Below are 19020 nucleotides of genomic sequence, written 5' to 3'. Positions count from 1 at the left end.
TAGCAGGGTCTCCTTAGAAGATACCATCCCCTCTCTGAGTTTCACTTTGCTCATCCATAGGAAACAACAGTGATTAAACCTTGGTCTTCTAAGGCTGACGTGAGATAGAGGTTGGAATAGCTCAAGGCCAATCATGAGCTGTGGGCCCTGCTGGTTATCATTATTAGCAATCCAGAAAACTGGTTTGGAAGGGGTTAAGTGGAAAGCTTGCCTCCCAGACAGGAGCCAATCAGAGCTGGCAGGGGAGGAGTCAGGCTGCCAGATCTAGATTGACCAAACACTGCCCTGAGAAGGGAGGCGAGACACAGCAGGGCTTGGGAGCCCTGGGGCGGGGGCTTGGCAGGAGGTACCTGGCCTCTGCACCCTGATAGCTCCAAGCCGAGGGTGCAGGACCAGCTGCTAGAGGTGGAGGGAGGAGGGACTGAGCTTCCTGGGCTGGGACAGAGGCAGGGTGGGAGAGGACCAGGGCTTAGAGCCCTCCCAGCCCCCCAGGCAGGGGCCACCGGCTGCACTCAGGCCTTGCCCTCAGCTGACGCTGAGAGCCCACATGGGATGTAGGGTCTAATTTTAGTTCCAGCCACAGGGCCCTCAGCCCAGGAGTGCTTGCCATTGGACACAGGGTGGCCGGGCTGCTCAGGGGCTGCTCAGAAAGGGGGAGGATTGGGGAAACCAGCTCTGCTTCCATCCAGCCCTGCACCCTGGCCAAACCGCCTCGTGTGGGAATCCTGACACGTCCCCCATGGCCTGGCAGACTGCCCTCCTCTCCCTCAAGGCCAAGGTCAGGGGGTGCAGCCAGGAGGGCAGAAGGACACTGGCTTGCAGTCTGCACAGGGGTTGCATCAGCCTGAGCAGCACCCAGGGGCAGGGGGCCTGCTGGGAAAGGCAAAAACTGGCTTGGTTGTCCAAAGGCCAAGGAAGCAGAGTCTGGACCACAAGAAGGCAGGGCCAGAGAGCGGGGTCCTCCCTGGCCCATGACTTGTGACTTGCTGTTGGATCTTGCCCTTCATAGGCCTCAGTCTTCCCATGTGTACAATGAGGGTGCTGACCTAGAAGGTGGATCCCCATCCCAGAGGCCCCCTCTGTGAACCCCTGGCTTCCCCTGCTTCCTGCAGCCCTGGCTGTGAGTGGCCACATGCAGTCATGGAGAAGAAAGTCCCTTTGGCTGGCCCTGTCGGCCTCCTGGCTCCTCATCCTGCTAAGAGTCTTCCCAGTTCTCCGCCTGGCAGAGCCTGCCAGACGCCAGGCAGGGGACCCCCAAGGCTGGCCCCGCTGGCTGGACGCAGAGCTCCTGCAGAGTTTCTCCCAGCCTGGGGAGCTCCTGGAATATGGCCCTCAACCTCCTCAAGCCCCCCGTGGCGGCAGCTGTTACCGGGAAGCTTGCTTTGATGCCTCAAAGTGCAGAGGTGGTAGCCTCAAGGTGTTCGTGTACTCGGCAGTCGGACCCATCTCTGAGACTCCGCGCAAGGTCCTGACTTCCATCGAGGGCTCCCGCTACCATACAGCCAGCGCTGCGGAGGCTTGCCTCCTCGTCCTCGTCCTCAGCCCCGACACCCCTGCTGGAGAGTGCCACCCGGCGCTCCCGCAGTGGGATGGGGGCAGGAACCATCTGGTCCTCAGTCTCCACCCCGCCCCTTGCCTCCGGATCTTCCAGCTGGGACAGGCGATGGTGGCCGAGGCCAGCCCCACGGTGGACACCTTCCGGCCCGGCTTTGACGTGGCCCTCCCGCTTCTCCCCGAAGCCCACCCTTTGCGAGGGGGGGCCCTTGGCCAGCTGCAGCAGCACAGCCCCCTCCCTGGGGTGGCCCTGATAGCTGTGGCAGAAGAGAGGGGCGGGTGGCGCACGGCGGGCACCAACTTCTCTGCCTGCCCCTGGGACGGACGCTGTGAGCAGGACCATGGACCCAAGCAGTAAGTGGACCTCTCCCCTCGGGGGCTGAATGGGAGGGGTCTGTGGTGGGAGTGAGCCCAGGAGCCGGGGTAGGATTGAGATGGGCAAATTTAGACCTCAGCTGTAGCAGGAGGGAATTGGGTTAGATAACAGAGAACATGACCACCAAGATGGTGATCTGCTACAAGGGGTGTTCAAGGAAGATTTTGGACTTTTTTCTTGGGGATCTTTAAAAGCATAAAATGTGACTCACTCCTATTTACTCTTCTTTTATGCCAATCCCTCCTTCCCTAACATTTTATTTAACATACAAGTCTATAGTGCTTACTGTGTGCCTGTGCTAGTCACGCAGTCGTCAACTCTTTGAGACCCCATGGACTGTAGCCTGCCAGGCTCCTCTGCCCATGGAATTCTGCAGGCAAGAATACTGGAGTGGGTAGTCATTCCCTTCTCCAGGGGATCTGAACCCGGGTCTCTTGCCTTGCAGGCGGATTCTTTACCATTTGAGCTACCAGAGAAGAACCAGTATGTGCTAAGCACATTTTATAAATGGTTATCATAAAATAATACTAATCTCTATTCTTTTAAGTATTGGTGTACCAGACACTAAAGCCCAGAGAGGTTAAATAAGTTTCCTGAGGCCACTCAGCCAGAAAGAGTACGGCTAGTATTTCAATCTAGGATTGCATGGCTCCAAAGCCTTCAGCATTAGAGTTCTGGGTTTTAAGCAGGAGTTTATGATCAATTCTGTAACATACCTCTGGGCCATGATCACAGATGGAAGCTGCTCCTATGTCTCATTTTGGGGATTAACCTCTAGCCTTTGGCTATAGCAAATATGGATAAAGTCAGACCTGCAAAAGCATTCCCACCAGTGAGAGTGTCTGAATACATACAAAGGACATGGGAACCCATGGGGACATGGAGAACTCATGCAAAAATGTCTCTACCTGGGCTAGTTGGTAAAGCAGTTAACCCCTAAGCACTAATCCCTCTGTACCCCCAGGAAGCCAGCAATATCCACAGGCTGGCTGGGCAGACTGGAGTTGGAACCTGTTACTCTAGAATCCTTCTCTTGTCCCCTGTGTCAGATATCTCCCTGTTCTTTGCTAGAACAACATGGCTTATTCTGAGCTCCACTTCCCTCCCAGGAATTCTTCACGTGGCCAAGCTCCATTTTTGCCTCTGCCTGGGGCTTCTGGGGCTTCTCTCAGCCACAGGGCTCTTGTGGGACTGGAATCTCTCTACCTCCCAAAGGCACGTGGTCTCCAGGGAGCCCCGCAGCCAGGTTAGGAACAGCAGACCTGTCCCTCAGTCCCCATGGCCCTTCTGCCAGGACCCATCCCTAGCAGGCATCTTCTGGACCGCACCTGAAGTGCTGGGGATCCCCCCAGGCACCTCAAGCTCCAAATTCAGACAGAGCTGACCTTTGGTGACTCTACTCATTTGCCTGGCCTTACTTCTGATTAGACACTTAGCCATTCTTAGTTACAGGAAGTTCTTTCAGCTGACTTTCAGTTCAGTTCAGTTCAGTTCAGTCGCTCAGTCGTGTCTGACTCTTTGCGACCCCATGAATCGCAGCATGCCAGGCCTCCCTGTCCATCACCAACTCCCGGAGTTCAGTCACACTCACGTCCATTGAGTCAGTGATGCCATCCAGCCATCTCACCCTGGGTCGTCCCCTTCTCCTCCTGCCCCCAATCCCTCCCGGCATCAGAGTCTTTTCCAATGAGTCAACTGTTCCCATGAGGTGGCCAAAGTACTGGAGTTTCAGCTTTAGCATCATTCCCTCCAAAGAAATCCCAGGGTTGATCTCCTTCAGAAGGGACTGGTTGGATCTCCTTGCAGTCCAAGGGATTCTCAAGAGTGTTCTCCAACACCACAGTTCAAAAGCATCAATTCTTCGGTGCTCAGCCTTCTTCACAGTCCAAATCCCACATCCATACATGACCACAGGAAAAACCGTAGCCTTGACTAGACAGACCTTTGTTGGCAGAGTAATGTCTCTGCTTTTGAATATGCTATCTAGGTTGGTCATAACTTTTCTTCCAAGGAGTAAGCATCTTTTAATTTCATGGCTGCAATCATCATCTGCAGTGATTTTGGAGTCCAAAAAAATGAAGTCTGACACTGTTTCCACTGTTTCCCCATTTATTTCCCATGAAGTGATGGGACCAGATACCATGATCTTCGTTTTCTGAATGTTGAGCTTTAAGCCAACTTTTTCACTCTCCACTTTCACTTTCATCAAGAGGCTTTTTAGCTCCTCTTCACTTTCTGCCATAAGGGTGGTGTCATCTGCATATCTGAGTTTATTGATATTTCTCCCGGCAATCTTGATTCCAGCTTGTGCTTCTTCCAGTCCAGCATTTCTCATGATGTACTCTGCATATAAGTTCAATAAGCAGGGTGACAATATACAGCCTTGTCATACTCCTTTTCCTATTTGGAACCAGTCTGTTGTTCCATGTCCAGTTCTAACTGTTGCTTCCTGACCTGCATACAGATTTCTCAAGAGGCAGGTCAGGTGGTCTGGTATGCCCATCTCTTTCAGAATTTTCCACAGTTTAGTGAATGCTAAATGCTGTCAGTTACTGGTGAATCTGAAAGGTATTTTAGCCTGAATTTTGAGAAACTGAAACTTGGGGAGTGCACATGGTAGGTAGGAGCTCACTAAATGTTTACTGATTGAATCCAAACTGGCCAGAACCAGCCAAGATTTTCTAATAGCTGTGGGCCACCGTCTGAGTTGTCTTTTTGATAGTTTATTTCCAAGGTGTCATGCCTGGCAGCCTCTAACTGTCCCCCGAACTTCAAGCAGTTCTGTGTTTGGCCTCCACCCACTTGCAGGCATCAGGACTTGTAATCTCTGGAGTAGCTGGAGCCTCAGTTTCCCTGCAGTGCCAGGCAGCTGTCTGAACAGCAGTCAAGTATAGGGACAGAGAGAGGGAGGCCCGCAGCTGTGGGCCGGCCCTGGAAGGTGGCCTGAATAAACAAGTGCTAGCCAGAGAAAGCGGGGATTCACGTCCCTGCCACTGGCCCACATTTACCCCGCTGGGGGTGGGGGGAAGGGCGAAAGGGAGCATTTGGGGAGAGCCCACTCTCCGCTCTCCGGGGCGGGTGCTGTGCCAGCTATGGCTAATCCTCTCAAGCACATTTCAAGGGAGGTGTTACTATCCCCATTTCAGGGGACAGGAAACTGAGGCTCAGAGAGGTGGAGGGAGCCAGCCAAGGGCCTTTGGTGACAAGCTCCTTGGTTCACCGGGGCCTCCCTCACTGCTCTGACCTGGCACTTATGAGCTGCAGAGCTTGAGATTAAACCGCACATTTCTGGCTCCAAAGCACATATTTTTCCACCTTCGTTAAACAGTCTCCTGTTGCTTTGGAATAAGCCTCTAACAGTTTAAATTGTTATTTATTTACTTTTATGAATAGGGGATTCATTCACATGGTACGAAATTCCAAAGGCACAAAAGGGTGTACAGTAATAACTCCCTGCCATTCCTGTCTCCGGCCACCCAGTTTTCCTTCCTGGAGCTAAACACCGTTGCTAGTCTCTCTTGTCTTTTCTGAAGTACTCTGTGTGGATATAAACGTGCATAGGTTCTTCCCTGCTTTTTTTTTTTAACATAAATTTAATGCATGTTTTAAGCTCCCCTGCCCTGTCGCCACTGGGCCCAGGAGGTGCAGTGCCTAGGGCCCATGATATTGTAGGAGCCCATGAAACTGTTTTCATTTCTTTGAAAATCAGAAGGAAAAAAGAAATGAACTTTTGAATAAAAGAAAATGCTTTAATATATTAGTAGGTTCATTTCTATACCAACACAGTTGTCGAATATAATGTCTATAATATTTTTATGGTTGAGAGGCTGCAAAGGCCAGAGCCTAGGGCATTGGAAATTGCAATGCTGCCCTGCCTGGGGCCATGGGCGGAGTCACCTCACCAGCAGCCTTGGGCACTGAGGGCCCAAGTCCATGGCAAACACTTTACACAGTCACAGATGATCAGCAGTCACCATGACATCCCTTCTACAACACACACACATACACACACGCACACACACACATGCCATGCAGTGCTCAACCAGCCTCTGATAGGGAACTGGACACCTCCCAAGGCCACCCACTGACTACTCTCAGCCAGCTCCGTTACTAGAATTTGTGCCAAACTGACCTTTCAGACCTTTGGTCCATTGGTTCTGAGTCTCCCCTCTGTTGCACACTGAATGCCCATTCTCTGCGGGTTTCTCTGCTTGGCCCTGGGGATATTGGCTGAAGGAGGCACAGCCCCAACCCTCAAGTAGCTCGGTCTTATTAGAGAGACAGGCAAGTCCCTGGTTATGACAGACATTGTTAAGCAGAGAGAGGCTGGGTGAGCTGCCTGCCTGGCTCCTCTACTTCAGAGCCGCGGAACCTCTTTAGGCCTCAGTTTCCTCATCTGTAAAATGGAGTGTACACATACCTCTCATCTCATAGGGTTGCTGTGAGAATGAAGTGAGTCTAAGTACTTAAAGCACTTAGAACAAAGGACATGCTCAGTGAAGGTTAGCTCAGTTCATTACTTCTTCAGGGCACGGAGAGGCTGTGGGAGCAGAGAGGAAGGCACCATCTCTGGAGAGACCATGGAGGGCTTCCCAGAGGAGGTGATATTTGAACTTTACACATTAAGACTGAGTAGGGGGAACTCTTCAGGCTGCAAGGCAGGGACGGGTGCTTCAGGCTGAGGAAGAAGGACGTGCACACACACAGAGGGGACAGTGGAGGTTAACGAGGACTGACTGGTACAGTTTATTCAGTAAGTTATTTGGCTCTGGTTTCTCCGTAGCCTTCAACTTAGGAGTTTTCAGTCCTTTAGGGGTTTATTGAGGAGGAAGAGAGGACTGTATCTGGCTGGCGCCGTGGCTTTTAGTGAGATGGAGGGTGTCCTGTTTTTAACTTGTGGCTTCTTCCAGGAGAAGCCTGATGGACACCTGAGCATCAGACAAAGAAAGCAGGGTCTGCTGGGAGACCCCTGGGCAGCAGCTCCAGGGTAGTCCAGATAACCCAGGGTCAGGGGTCAGCACACCTTGGTTTTAGTTCCAGCAGAGCCCCCACCCTTTCTGAGACCCTGAGCCAGTCCTCGGGCTCTCTGAGACTCAGTCTCCCCATCTGTTCAAGGAAGGTTGGTCCAGAGGCTAACTGCTCCTAGGATTGCTTCCTGAAAGTTGAGACTCAGGACCAGACAGGCTGTAGGTGAGAAGGGTCCTGGGATCCTCTCAGCCCTACTCCTCAGTCCCACTCAGAGCAGGTCTATGGCCCCAGAGTCCTGGGCACACCCGTGTTTGCACATACACACACACTACACCACACACACAGCACACCACACACACACACCACACCACACACACACACACACACACCACACACACACACACACACACACACCACACCACACACACACACACCACACCACACACACACACACCACACCACACACACCACACCACACACACTCCATAGCCCAGAGTCCTGTGCACACCCATGCGTACATGTGTGCACACACACACCACACCACACATACACACATCACACCACACACACACACACACACCACACCACACACACCGCATCACACATACCCCATAGCCCAAAGTCCTGTACACACACATGCACACACACATACCCGCACACACACACACACACACACACCCCGTAGCCAGGTCATGGCACTCCTTCCCTGGCTGGGCAGTCCCAGGGTAGGTAGTGGCTCTGAGGAGGCTGTGACTCCTACCCCGCCCCTCACAGACACGCGGCCTGAGGGTGGCCCTGGGCCTGGGGGGAGGGGAGGGGGAGGAACAGAGGAGGCCTGTCCTCTGGGCGAGGGGGCCTCTCTGGGCAGCTGCTTCCTGTGTGGTTCCAGGCTGGGGGCCCAGCCCACCTTCGGACAGAAGAGCCTTTCACGGGCCTGGGCTCTAAGGATGGGGGCAGAGCAGGGCATGGAGGCCACTCAGGTGAGGGGTGCCCAGAAGTCTGCGTGTGGCGAGTGGTGGGAGGGCAAATGCGTATGTACGCGCCCAAGTCAGTGGAAACAGCAGCTAGGCTGCCTCCCATTTTCCAAATGAGCAAACCATGGTCCAGAGAAGAGAAGGGAGGTGCCTAATCCTGAGGGCAGCGGCAGAGAGCTTGAGCTCAGGGTTCCTGCCCACTGCTTCAGCAGTGGGACGGGGACAGTGTGTGGCTGTGTGCATGCAAGAATGTTAAAATATGAGAACATGATGGTGGGCTTGCACATTGTGAATTTGGGAGTGTTAGTGTGGAGGGCTGGGGGGGCATCAAGGGAGCTGGGGTGGGGGCAGCAAGGGAGCTGGGGTGGGGGCAGCAAGGGAGCTGGGGTGGGGGCAGCAATGCAGCTGGGGTGGGGGCAGCAAGGGAGCTGGGGTGCGGGCATCAAGGGAGCTGGGGTGGGGGCAGCAAGGGAGCTGGGGTGGGGACATCAAGGGAGCTGGGGTGCGGGCATCAAGGGAGCTGGGGTGGGGGCAGCTGTCTTAGGCTTTCTATGTGCAGGACCCCTTCCTGTGCCTCTTTAGGACCCACCCCCGGGCAACGCTACCCAATGCCACCTTCTGCCTCATCCCTGGCCGCAGTCCTGATGCCTTGCACTTCCTTCAAGCCTTGCAGGTACAACCTGGATGGGGGCACCCCCCGGCCCTCTCCCACTACACTCCTGAACTGGAAGGGTGGTCTAAGCCCAGACCAGTGGGGAGGGGCGGTGAGCTGCCCACTCCTTGACTCTGAGACTCGGGTGTGTCTTCAGCCGTATTCACTGCACCCCATGCAGAACAACCCCCCATCCCCAGAAAAATCCCACTTTTCTCTCCTCTTTACCCCTTGCCCCCAGTGCAGCAGAGAGGAGGGGAGAGTGTGTGCAAGTTGGGACTGGGCTCCCCAGTGACCCCCCTACCCCCCAGGCTGGCTGCATTCCTGTGCTTCTCAGCCCTCGCTGGGAGCTGCCCTTCTCGGAAGTCATCGATTGGACCAAGGCGGCCGTTGTAGCTGACGAGAGGCTCCCACTTCAGGTAGCTCAGGGCCCTGCCTGTGGGGTGGGGACTGGACTTGGGACATGGGGGGACCCCGGGATCCTAGCCCTCACTCCTATCCTCCATTTATGTATATTGATGACTTTAACCCCAGCCCTAAGCCTCTGGGGTTCTGAGAGCAAGTCCTCAGCCTCTTTCAGCCTCAGTTCCCCCATCTGTACAATGGGATAAGTTAGACTAGATGGTCTCCATGGGCCCAATCCTACTGGTCCATGACTGCTTAAGTACCTAGCTTAAGGAAAAGTCACCAAAAAATCCAAAATCTGAGTGCCTACATGGAGCTTGGAGTGGGAAAGTAAAATGCTCAGTGATTTTCTGGTCTGATGAAACTAACTTTGCTCATCTCTGAAAAATATAAACGTAAGCCTCGAATCTCCTGAGAAGTGGAGAACAGGGCAAGAAGCTAACAGGAATAGCTTCCTTCCACTGAGCCTCTACAATGTGCTAAACACTTAATATCTATCAGCTAATTTAATCCTTGCAACCACCCTATGAGGCCAGGACTATCTGTCCACTTTACAGATGAGGAAGCAGACTCAGAGATGTTAAGTGCTTTGTCCACAGTCACACAGTTACTAAGTGGCATTTAAACCCAGCTCTGTGTGACCCTTGAACACTTGCTAAATTACCTGGGATTTTGCCAAGGATGACAGCTGCCAACCCACGTAGAGAACCGCGGGAGCCAACTTCTGGTTCCAGACCCGCACCCTAGGTTGTCCCCACACCAGGTCAGTCACAGCCTGCCAGGGCCCCATGCTTCCTTTCTCCCTCTGGCCCCAGGTCCTGGCTGCCCTCCAGGAGATGCCCCTCACACGGGTCCTTGCCCTGCGTCAGCAGGCCCAGTTTCTGTGGGATGCGTACTTCTCCTCCATCGAGAAAGTCATCCATACCACTCTGGAGGTGAGGGGGACTCACTTGAGGGGGACTCGGATGCCTGGCTCCACCCCATCCCTGTCCCCTCACCATGCTCCTCTCTTCAAACACCTCCTCTGCCCTGGTGCTTAGGCTTCCCCCTTGAAGATGCTTCTGGGAAGAATCTGAGACTTGGCTCCAAGCTCCTGAATGAGCTCCTTCTCCGGTCTTGGCCCAGTTTCCCCCTCTCTAGAGCGACATCTGTAGCAAACAGATTTCTAAGCATGCACCAGCTCCAGTTGATGGGCCTTGGTTGCCTGGGGCTTGTGTTGGCAGGGATTCTAGTTCCGGAAAGAACGTCATGGCCTGTTCGTGGTGTCTGCCATGAGTGCAGACAGCATCAGGCAGCGACCCCTACTCTGGACTCTGAACCCTGCTGTCCCCAGCCGTCTGGTGATCCAGATGCTGCCCTCCCCGATTCCTGGAGAGGGTGGCGTGGGACTGCCTCGCTTCCCCAGGCCCCGCCCACCGCCACACTGGCCACGCCCTCTGCCCAGCCTTCTCTCCTTTTGCAGATTATTCAGGACCGAATCTCTGGAGCATCTGCTCACCCCTCGCTCCTGTGGAACAGCCCCCCAGGGGCACTCCTGGCCCTGTCCACTTTCTCCACAAGCCCCTCGGACTTCCCCTTCTACCACCTACAACAAGGTGAGTGCCCTAGGGATGGGACAACTTGAAGTCCCCTCGTCAACTCGCCCCAAGTCTGCCCCAGCTTCAACCCTAAGGTCCCACCAAGCCCCTCTCCAAACCCCCAACCCCTCCCGGCTCCCCAGGTTCCCACCTCAGGTCATTCTCCAGGAGGTTCTGTTCCCTCCCACCCTAACAGCCTGTGTCTCGTTCCTCCAGGCTCTCGTCCTCTGGGCAGGTTCAGCGCCCTGATTTGGGTGGGGGCTCCAGGCCAGCCCCCCCTGAAGCTCATCCAGGCGGTGGCAGGCGCCCAGCACTGTGCCCAGGTCTGCCCCCTTGCCAGCTGGGGTGCTTGGATCCAGAGTAGGGGCAAGGAACAGGGTGGGGCCCTTGAAGACATCTGGATACCAAGGATAACCACACATTGTGGGAGAGTCATGGGAAGGATTTTCAAGTACCATTGCTGCCTTCCTCTTTCAGTTCCAAGTTTCTCCCTAGGTTCTTTCCCCCACCTCTATCCCCTCTTCCCTCATGGAAACTGATGAAGCCCCCTGAAAAACAGGCACCTCTTGGGAGGTTGAAGTAAACGTGAAGTGAAAGAAAGTGAAGTCGCTCAGTCGTGTCCGACTCTTTGTGACCCCATGGACACCAGGCTTCTCCGTCCATGGGATTTTCTAAGCAAGAATACTGGAGTGGGTTGCCATTTCCTTCTCCAGGGAGTCTTCCTGACCCAGGGATCGAACCCAGGTCTCCCGCACTGTAGACAGACGCTTTACCGTCTGAACCACCAGGGAAGTAAACGTACATGCATTCATTTGCTCATCCGGCATTTTCTGAGCACCCTGGGCTTGATGCTGAGGATGCAGAGAAAAAGCAGGAAAGGATTCTGCCCCAGATTCATATTTAGTTAGCATCTCCCAGAGCACAGACTGTCAAATGTCACTCCAGAGAAGCCAGATAGGCTCTCGAGAGTACATGAAAAGGAAATAAGCAGTTTGTTCAGCCAGAGCACAGATGGAGCAGCTTCAAAGATGGGCTTGAGCTGGGCTGGGAATGATAAAAGAGCAAGAGGAAGAGAATGAAAACCTTCGAGAAAAGATGGGGATGGGGTCAGGGTCCAGGCTAGGTGTGACCTGAGCTCTAACGCTACAGATAGCTACCTGTGTGTTACTGGAATTCATGCCTTCCAGAAACCCAGAGGCAAAAACACAGCAGCCATGAATGCACCTTGGATCCAACTAAATTCCTTCCAAAGCCACCTACAGCAGCGGCTCCCCTAAACTTCTTCCACCCTGAGAAAGAGGACTCCTGGGACAGCCCCTCCCACCACCACCTTCTGCCCCAGGCTTCAGGACATCCTCCCCCGTCTTTCCTTCTAGATCTTGGTTCTCTGGAGCAGTAAGAAGCCACCCCCACCCAGGTGGCCTGAGACAGCAGTGCCCTTGACAGTCCTTGATGGGCACAGGAAGGTGAGGATGGGGAGGGGCACAGGAAGGGCAGAAGGCTGGGATCTGGGGGACACACACACGGCAGGATTCACTTGGGCCTGAGCTGGACTTCAAGTTGGGCCTGGAGAAATCATACCATGGGTTTCAGCTGCAGGCCTAATAGAAATGATTCTCTTCCATCCTTGTGAATTGTACTGCCAGAGAACCAAGTTTTGTGTGATGAGGGAAGGCAGAGGGACTACCTTGCTGTCTCAGGTAAGGGAGAGAGGGGAAACTTGGACAGGTGGCAGCATTTGGGGCGGGGGTGGGGATGGGGCAGGTGGCTTCCGAGAATCTGGGTTGGTGTAACACAACCACTTGCTGTGCCATCTTGGGCAAGCCCATCTCTCTGAAGCTGTCTCTTTGAAACAAAGGATATTTAACAACCCCTTCCAGGGTTAAGGTGAGCATCTGATGTGCCACTAGAGGAATCCTGAAATGTCAAACCTGGAAGGAACCTAGACATCAATGGCCCCATTTAACCAAAGGACAGACTGAAATCCGCAGAGGGAAAGCGAGGTCCTCGGGTCCGAGTTCCTTGCAGACTTGTTTTCACGGCTCTTCCTTTTACACCATGCCTGCAGGGGGTGGCGAGGGTGGGGATCCTGCTTAGCAGATATTCAGATTCTCACCGTGGGAGCCTGGGGAGGGGTCCCACAGCTGAGTTGCCCTCCATCCCGTCCCCCTGCAGGCCAGTGACCGCTTCCTCCCGTACAGCGCCATCGACACTGATGCCATTCTGAGCCTGGACGCCCACAGCAGTCTTTCCACAAGTGAGGTGAGGACCCCTCAAGAGGACTCCTGTGTGGGTCCTGGCAGCCCCTCAGAGTCCGGGAGCTGGGATGATCAAAGATCAAGAGGTCTAGCCTCCTGCTTTAGACATCACCCAGGTGAGCCATCAGCCCCCTCCTTAGAAGTCTAACAAAAGCTTTCCACAGATTCTTTGGGCTTCCCTGGTGGCTCAGATGGTAAAGAATCTGCCTTCAATGCAGGAGACCCTGGTTCAACCCCTGGGTCAGGAAGATCCCCTGGAGAAGGGAATGGCTACCCACTCCAGTATTCTTGCCTGGAGAATTCCATGGACAGAGGAGCCTGGCGGGCTGCAGCCGATGGGGTTGCAAAGGATCGGGCACAACTGAGCAACTTTCACTTCACAGACTCTCTGAAGATATTTTCAGTTCCCAGCTGCAAAGCACTGTTTCTATTTCCCAGTTGGGGAGTTCCTAAGCAACCCCTGGACATGTTCAGGCTGCCATCTCCTCTCCCCTGAGTCCTCTCAGCCGGGCTGGCCTTGACTCCATGTCTCCGATGTTCCTGGCTCGGCAGAAAGTCCTTCCTCACACCTCACTTAAATATCTCCCCAGGTGGACTTCGCTTTCATGGTATGGCAGAGCTTCCCAGAGCGGATGGTCGGCTTTCTCACATGGAGCCACTTCTGGGATGCGGCCCAGGGGGGCTGGGGCTACACTGGCGAGAGGGCCAATGAATTCTCCATGGTTCTCACCTCAGCTGCCTTCTACCACAGGTACCGATGGTAACACTGGCACTGGACTCAGAGGGTCACAGAGACCCCCCTCTTTGAACCAGGAGCAGGGTGGTATGGGAGTGGACACACACAGCCAGCATATAGCCCAGAGATCCAGGTTCAAGGCCACTTCCCAGTGCTGTGATGGGCAAGTCTCCCCACCTCTCTTGAGGTTCAGTTTCCTCATTTGTAAAGTGTACTCACCTCACAGGGCTGGTATGACCATCAAATAAGAAAAGTACATGAAGTCCTTCGCACACAGATAGTCAACCAAAGGCAGCTAGTGGTATTTTAAGCAGAGCCATGCAGAGGCCATGGACAGGGTTTGGATTTGGGGGAGGTGTGGTAAATCCACAGCCTCCCTGAAGCTACTCTTTGGGCTGCCATCTTTGAAGGCCTGGGAACCAGCTGATCCTTTCCTCCTTCTCACTCTGCCTGAATTCAGACTCAGAGCCCAGGGGAGGGGGCCCCACGGAGCCTGAGGGAAAGGAAAGTTCAGTTCAGTTCAGTCGCTCAGTCATGCCCAACTCTTTGTGACCCCATGGACTGCAGCATGCCAGGCTTCTCTGTTCATCACCATCTCCCAGAGTTTGCTCAAACTCATGTCCATTGAGTTGGTGATGCCATCCAACTATCTCAACCTGTCGTCCCCTTCTCCTACTGCCTTCAATCTTTCCCAGCATCAGGGTCTTTTCAAATGAGTCAGTTCTTCACATGAGGTGGCCAAAGTATTGGAGTTTCAGCTTCAGCACCAGTCCTTCCAATGAATATTCAGGACTGATTTCCTTTAGGATTGACTGGTTTGATCTCCTTGCTGTCCAAGGGACTCTCAAGAGTCTTCTCCCAACACCACACTTCAAAAGCATCAATTCTTCGGTGCTCAGCTTTCTTTATAGTCCAACTCTCACATCCATACATGACTACTGGAAAAACCATAACTTTGACTAGATGGACCTTTGTTGGCAAAGTGATGTCTCTGCTTTTTAATATGCTGTCTAGGTTGGTCATAAGTGTTCTTCTAAGGAGAAAGTATCTTTCAATTTCATGGCTGCAATCACCATCTGCAGTGATTTTGGAGCCCAATAAAATAGTCTCTCACTGTTTCCATTGTTTCCCCATCTATTTGCCATTAAGTGATGGGACCGGATGCCACGATCTTAGTTTTTTGAATATTGAGTTTTAAGCCAGCTTTTTCACTCTCCTCTTTCACTTTCATCAAGAGGCCCTTTAGTTCTGCTTTGCTTTCTGCCATAAGGGTGGTGTCATCTGCATATCTGAGGTTATTGATATTTCTCCCGGCAATCTTGATTCCAGCTTGTGCTTCATCCAGCCTGGCATTTTGCATGAAGTACTCTGCATATAAGTTAAATAAGCAGGGTAATAATATACAGCCTTGACATACTCCTTTCCCAATCTGGAACCAATCCGTTGTTCCATGTCCGATTCTAACTGTTGCTTCTTGACCTGGAAACTTCCTGAGATTTCTCAGGAGGCAGGGAAGGTGGTCTGGTATTCCCATCTCTTTCAGAATTTTCCAGTTTGTTGTAATCCACACAGTTAAAGGCTTTAGTGTAGTCAATAAAGCAGAAATAGATGTTTTTCTGGAACTCTTGCTTTTTCTATGATCCAACAGATGTTGGCAATTTGATCTCTAATTCCTCTGTCTTTTCTAAATCCAGCTTGAACATCTGGAAATTCTTGGTTCACATACTGTTGAAGCCTGGCTTGGAGAATTTGGGGCATTACTTTGCTAGTGTGTGAGACGAGTGCAATTGTGCAGTAGTTTGAACATTCTTTGGCATTGCCTCTCTTTGGGATTGGAATGAAAACTGACCTTTTCCAGTCCTGTGGCCGCTGCTGAGTTTTCCAAATTTGCTGGCATATTGAGTGTAGCACTTTCACAGCATCATCTTTTAAGATTTGAAATAGCTCAACTGGAATTCCATCACCTCCACTAGCTTTGTTCATAGCGATGATTCCTAAGGCTGGCTTCACTTTGGACCCCAGGATGTCTGGCTCTAGGTGAGTGATCACACCATCATGGTTATCTGGGTCATTAAAATCTTTTGTGTATAGTTCTGCTGTGTCGGAGAAGGCAATGACACCCCACTCCAGTACTCTTGCCTGGAGAATCCCATGGATGGAGGAGCCTGGTAGGCTGTAGTCCATGGGGTCGCTAAGAGTTGGACACAACTGAGCGACTCCCCTTTTCTATTTCTGTTAGGTCCCTACCATTTCTGTCCTTTATTGTGCCCATCTTTGCATGAAATGTTCCCTTGGTATCTCTAATTTTCTTGAAGCGATCTCTACCTTTTCCCATTCTATTGTTTTCTCTATTTCTTTGCACTGATCACTTTCTTAGCTCTCCTTGCTATTCTTTGGAACTCTGCATTCAAGATGGGTACAGCTTTCCCTTTCTCCTTTGCCTTTAGCTTTTCTTCTTTTCTCAGCTATTTGTAAGGCCTCCTCAGACAATCATTTTGCCTTTCTGCATTTCTTTTTTCTTTTGCATTTCATTTCACTATTGGCTGCAGAGAAGCCACAGGGCACAGAGTAGTGGAGAGCAGAGCATACCCAGGATGGGAGCTCCTGGAGGCAGCCAGGGCTCAGAAAAGGGTGCAGGACTTTCACAAGAAGCTTAGGAATTTGGGGTCAATGGGAGAGTGAGGCCAGGAGGGAGAAGAATTCGGCCTTGGGGGGGAATCGGGCTGCAGCCTCTCCTATTCCTCTCCTCTCACCCAGGTATTACCACACCCTCTTCACCCACTCCCTGCCCAAGGCTCTGAGGACTCTGGCAGATGAGTCACCCCCCTGCGTGGATGTCCTGATGAACTTTCTAGTAGCAGCCGTCACCAAGTTGCCGCCTATCAAGGTGCCCTATGGGCCGTGGCATCAGGAGGCCAGACCTCCTCCACTGGTGAGGCCCCAGGGGCGTGGTCGGCACTGGGAGGGCCCTGGCTAGGGAAGCCAGGCTGTCTAACCGAAATCCTTTGTGCTGCACGGGCCGGGGGGGGGCGGGGGGGGGCGGGGTTCCAAGTAAGAGAAGCACCCCCCCCAACGCATTTCTCTGCCCCCTCTTAGGCGCCTGGGGGTCCGCGGTTCAGAGCGGAGCCTCAGCCGGCCGCCCAGGACTGCCTCAACCAGATGGCGGCAGGGTTCGGCCACATGCCCCTAGTGTCATCGCGCCTCCGTCTAGACCCAGTGCTTTTCAAGGACCCGGTGTCTGTGTTGCGTAAGAAGTATCGCAGCCTGGAGAAGCCCTAGGAGGAACCAACCAGCTGAGACCCTGGCCCGGCTCCCAGGGGGCGCTGCAACCTGCCCGGGGTTGGGGGCGGGGATGGAGCCGCAGTCCCCTCCCCTGGAATATCTGGAGACCCAATCCAGGCTGCCGGTGAGCCCAACACGGCCGATCCCGATTGGCCAGCAACAGCCTCGCCCCCTCCTCCAGCCCAGCGGCAGTTCCCACGTGCTCCACGCTACATCTGCCGCCTGGCCTCTGCCTTCGCAGACCCTTTACCTGGAATGCCTTTCTTGGCTTCTCTGCCGAGCTAACATCTGCTTCTCTTTCAGGTCCTCGCCTCCTCCACGAACCTGCCTGACCCCCACCCCCGCCCCGATCCTCTGCGCTTTCACAGCCGGTGTGTCCCGTAGTCCCCTTATTCATGCTGGCTTGCACAGGTACACTGTCAGGCCCCCGGGAGGGCAGGGCCGTGGCCTCCTCTCTCTGGCCTGGCATGTACGCCACAAATATTTGACGATCAGATAGACATCAGCTACGGGCCTGGGCCCTGTGCCGACAGTGGGCGGGGGCGTGGACAAGGTGTGCGCAGTGAACTCCACGCCTACACCCCCGGGAGGCATCTTTGCCGCAGGTTCCTGGCTTGCCGGGCACAATCCTGGAGCCTCAGGGATGGAGCAAAGACGCGCCGGGAAGCAAGTTTCAGGGCTTCCTTCTCGACCAGGCGGAGCAGAGTTGGGAGGGGAGGAGGTGGGCACGCCGGTGGCCCCTCGGGCCCCCTCGGCTCAGGCACTGCCGTCGTCCCGCACTATCAGCCTCGTCCATTAGAGGTCAGCACCGAGCCGCGCTTCCTATTCCGGGACCGAGAGTGAAAGTCGCTCAGTCTTGTCCGACTCTTTGTGATCCCATGGGCTATACAGTCCATGGAATTCTCCAGGACAGAATACTGGAGTGGGTAGCCTTTCCCTTCTCCAGGGTGTCTTCCCAATCCAGGGATCGAACCCAGGTCTCCTGCATTGCAGGCGGATCCAGGACCGAGAAGGGAGTTCTAAACGCCTGCTGGGTGGGATTAGAGGGCGCGGGGTCTTGGAGGTTGGTTGGTGGTGCCCAGTTTGACGTCTGAAAACTGGTTTGGCCCACACACTTTGGACTAAGAAGGGGGGCCGTTTCTAGGCGGGCTGAGTGGTAGCAGGGGCGGTCCCCAGGGCCCTGGTAGTGAGAGTAGAGTAGGGGAGGGGACTCTGGGTCCTCCTGGGCTCACCCACCTGGAACTGGAATTATCACTTCCGAAATAAAAGCGCGTGTCCTTGCTGCCTCACGCTCAGGCTATAAATACCTCCACGGCAGCTGCACGGGGGAGGGGGACTCAGGTCTCGCCTGGGATCTGGGGCCACTCTGAGAGAGGGGGACGGGGACGGTGGGTCCAAACCAGGTCCAGGGTATCGGGTGTTTTTCTGCTTTGATGGCCTCGCAGCTCTGGAAACTCCCGTGACTAGTGACTAGCTTGCTGGCCAGAACATGCTGTCCCCAAGGCCACTCCAAGGCCTCCCACCTCCATCCTCCAGTTTGACCTCTGGCCCCTAGATGACTCAGGTCATCCCTGGAGCTGCTTACAGTGTGGGGTGCCGAGAAGGCTCTCTCTCTGGGGAGCCACGGGCTGCTAGATTCTTGAGGTGGAGGGGGCACTGGGAGTTAAAGGGGAGGGGAGACAGTCTGGCCCTGAGTCAAGGACAGTGGGTGAGGAAGTACACAGCTGCGGCCCAGGCAGTCTTCCCGGGGTGGGGAGGACTCCAAGTGCCAGGCCCAGATGGGGAAAGAGGCACCTTTTCCCTCTGCACTCCTAGCTGCTGCACCCAGAACGCTGAACTGCCTTGGCAAGGCCTCACCTGTGGGCTGCCAGGCCAAAAGGCTCATACTGTACCAACATGCAGCCCAGAGCAGGTCCCCAGCCCCTGCTGTAGGGGGAGGCCTAGGGGAACGAGGCAGAAATCCCATACCTGCCTCACACCGGCTGTGTGACTTTGAGCCAGTGACTCAACCTCTCTGAGCCTCAGTTTTCTCATCTGCAAAAAGGGAGGACAGCAATGGCTGTCTCTTGAGAGGGGTGTGCAGACTTGGCATATAGCACAGCGATCTGGGCTCTTGTGGCCTGTGATGGCTGGGGGGAGGAAGACTGGGGTGGAATGGAGCTCCATCAACCAGAAGTCTCTCTGTCTCACACACACATATCCAAGCCAACACAACTTCCCCCTGATTTTAAGGGGCTG

The 19020-nt window shown here is 54.0% G+C and overlaps 1 protein-coding gene across 1 annotated transcript; it reads left to right on the top strand.

Annotated features, from left to right (window-relative positions):
- Positions 1-733: 733 nt before the first annotated feature.
- Positions 734-18009, top strand: EXTL1 (exostosin like glycosyltransferase 1). The gene is made up of 11 exons (XM_052663785.1): positions 734-1908; positions 8455-8545; positions 8836-8943; positions 9745-9864; positions 10392-10524; positions 10723-10829; positions 11883-11972; positions 12682-12768; positions 13355-13515; positions 16258-16432; positions 16597-18009. Exons 1-11 carry the CDS (start codon positions 1133-1135, stop codon positions 16777-16779), a joined length of 2031 nt encoding a protein of 676 aa, XP_052519745.1. The 5' UTR covers positions 734-1132; the 3' UTR covers positions 16780-18009.
- Positions 18010-19020: the final 1011 nt, after the last annotated feature.

This window comes from Budorcas taxicolor, chromosome 2 (assembly GCF_023091745.1).
Source record: "Budorcas taxicolor isolate Tak-1 chromosome 2, Takin1.1, whole genome shotgun sequence".
Taxonomy (NCBI): Eukaryota; Metazoa; Chordata; class Mammalia; order Artiodactyla; family Bovidae; genus Budorcas; species Budorcas taxicolor.
This window is presented reverse-complemented; position numbering and strand designations above follow the sequence as displayed.

What these genes read in the sequence shown, in the direction of transcription:
- EXTL1 (XM_052663785.1), top strand. Translation starts at nt 1,133, where the DNA reads ATGCAGTCATGGAGAAGAAAGTCCCTTTGGCTGGCCCTGTCGGCCTCC. An exon ending in GCGCCCAGCACTGTGCCCAG is followed by an intron (nt 10,830 to 11,882) that starts GTCTGCCCCCTT and finishes CTTTCCTTCTAG; the next exon opens with ATCTTGGTTCTCTGGAGCAG. An exon ending in AGGCCAGACCTCCTCCACTG is followed by an intron (nt 16,433 to 16,596) that starts GTGAGGCCCCAG and finishes GCCCCCTCTTAG; the next exon opens with GCGCCTGGGGGTCCGCGGTT.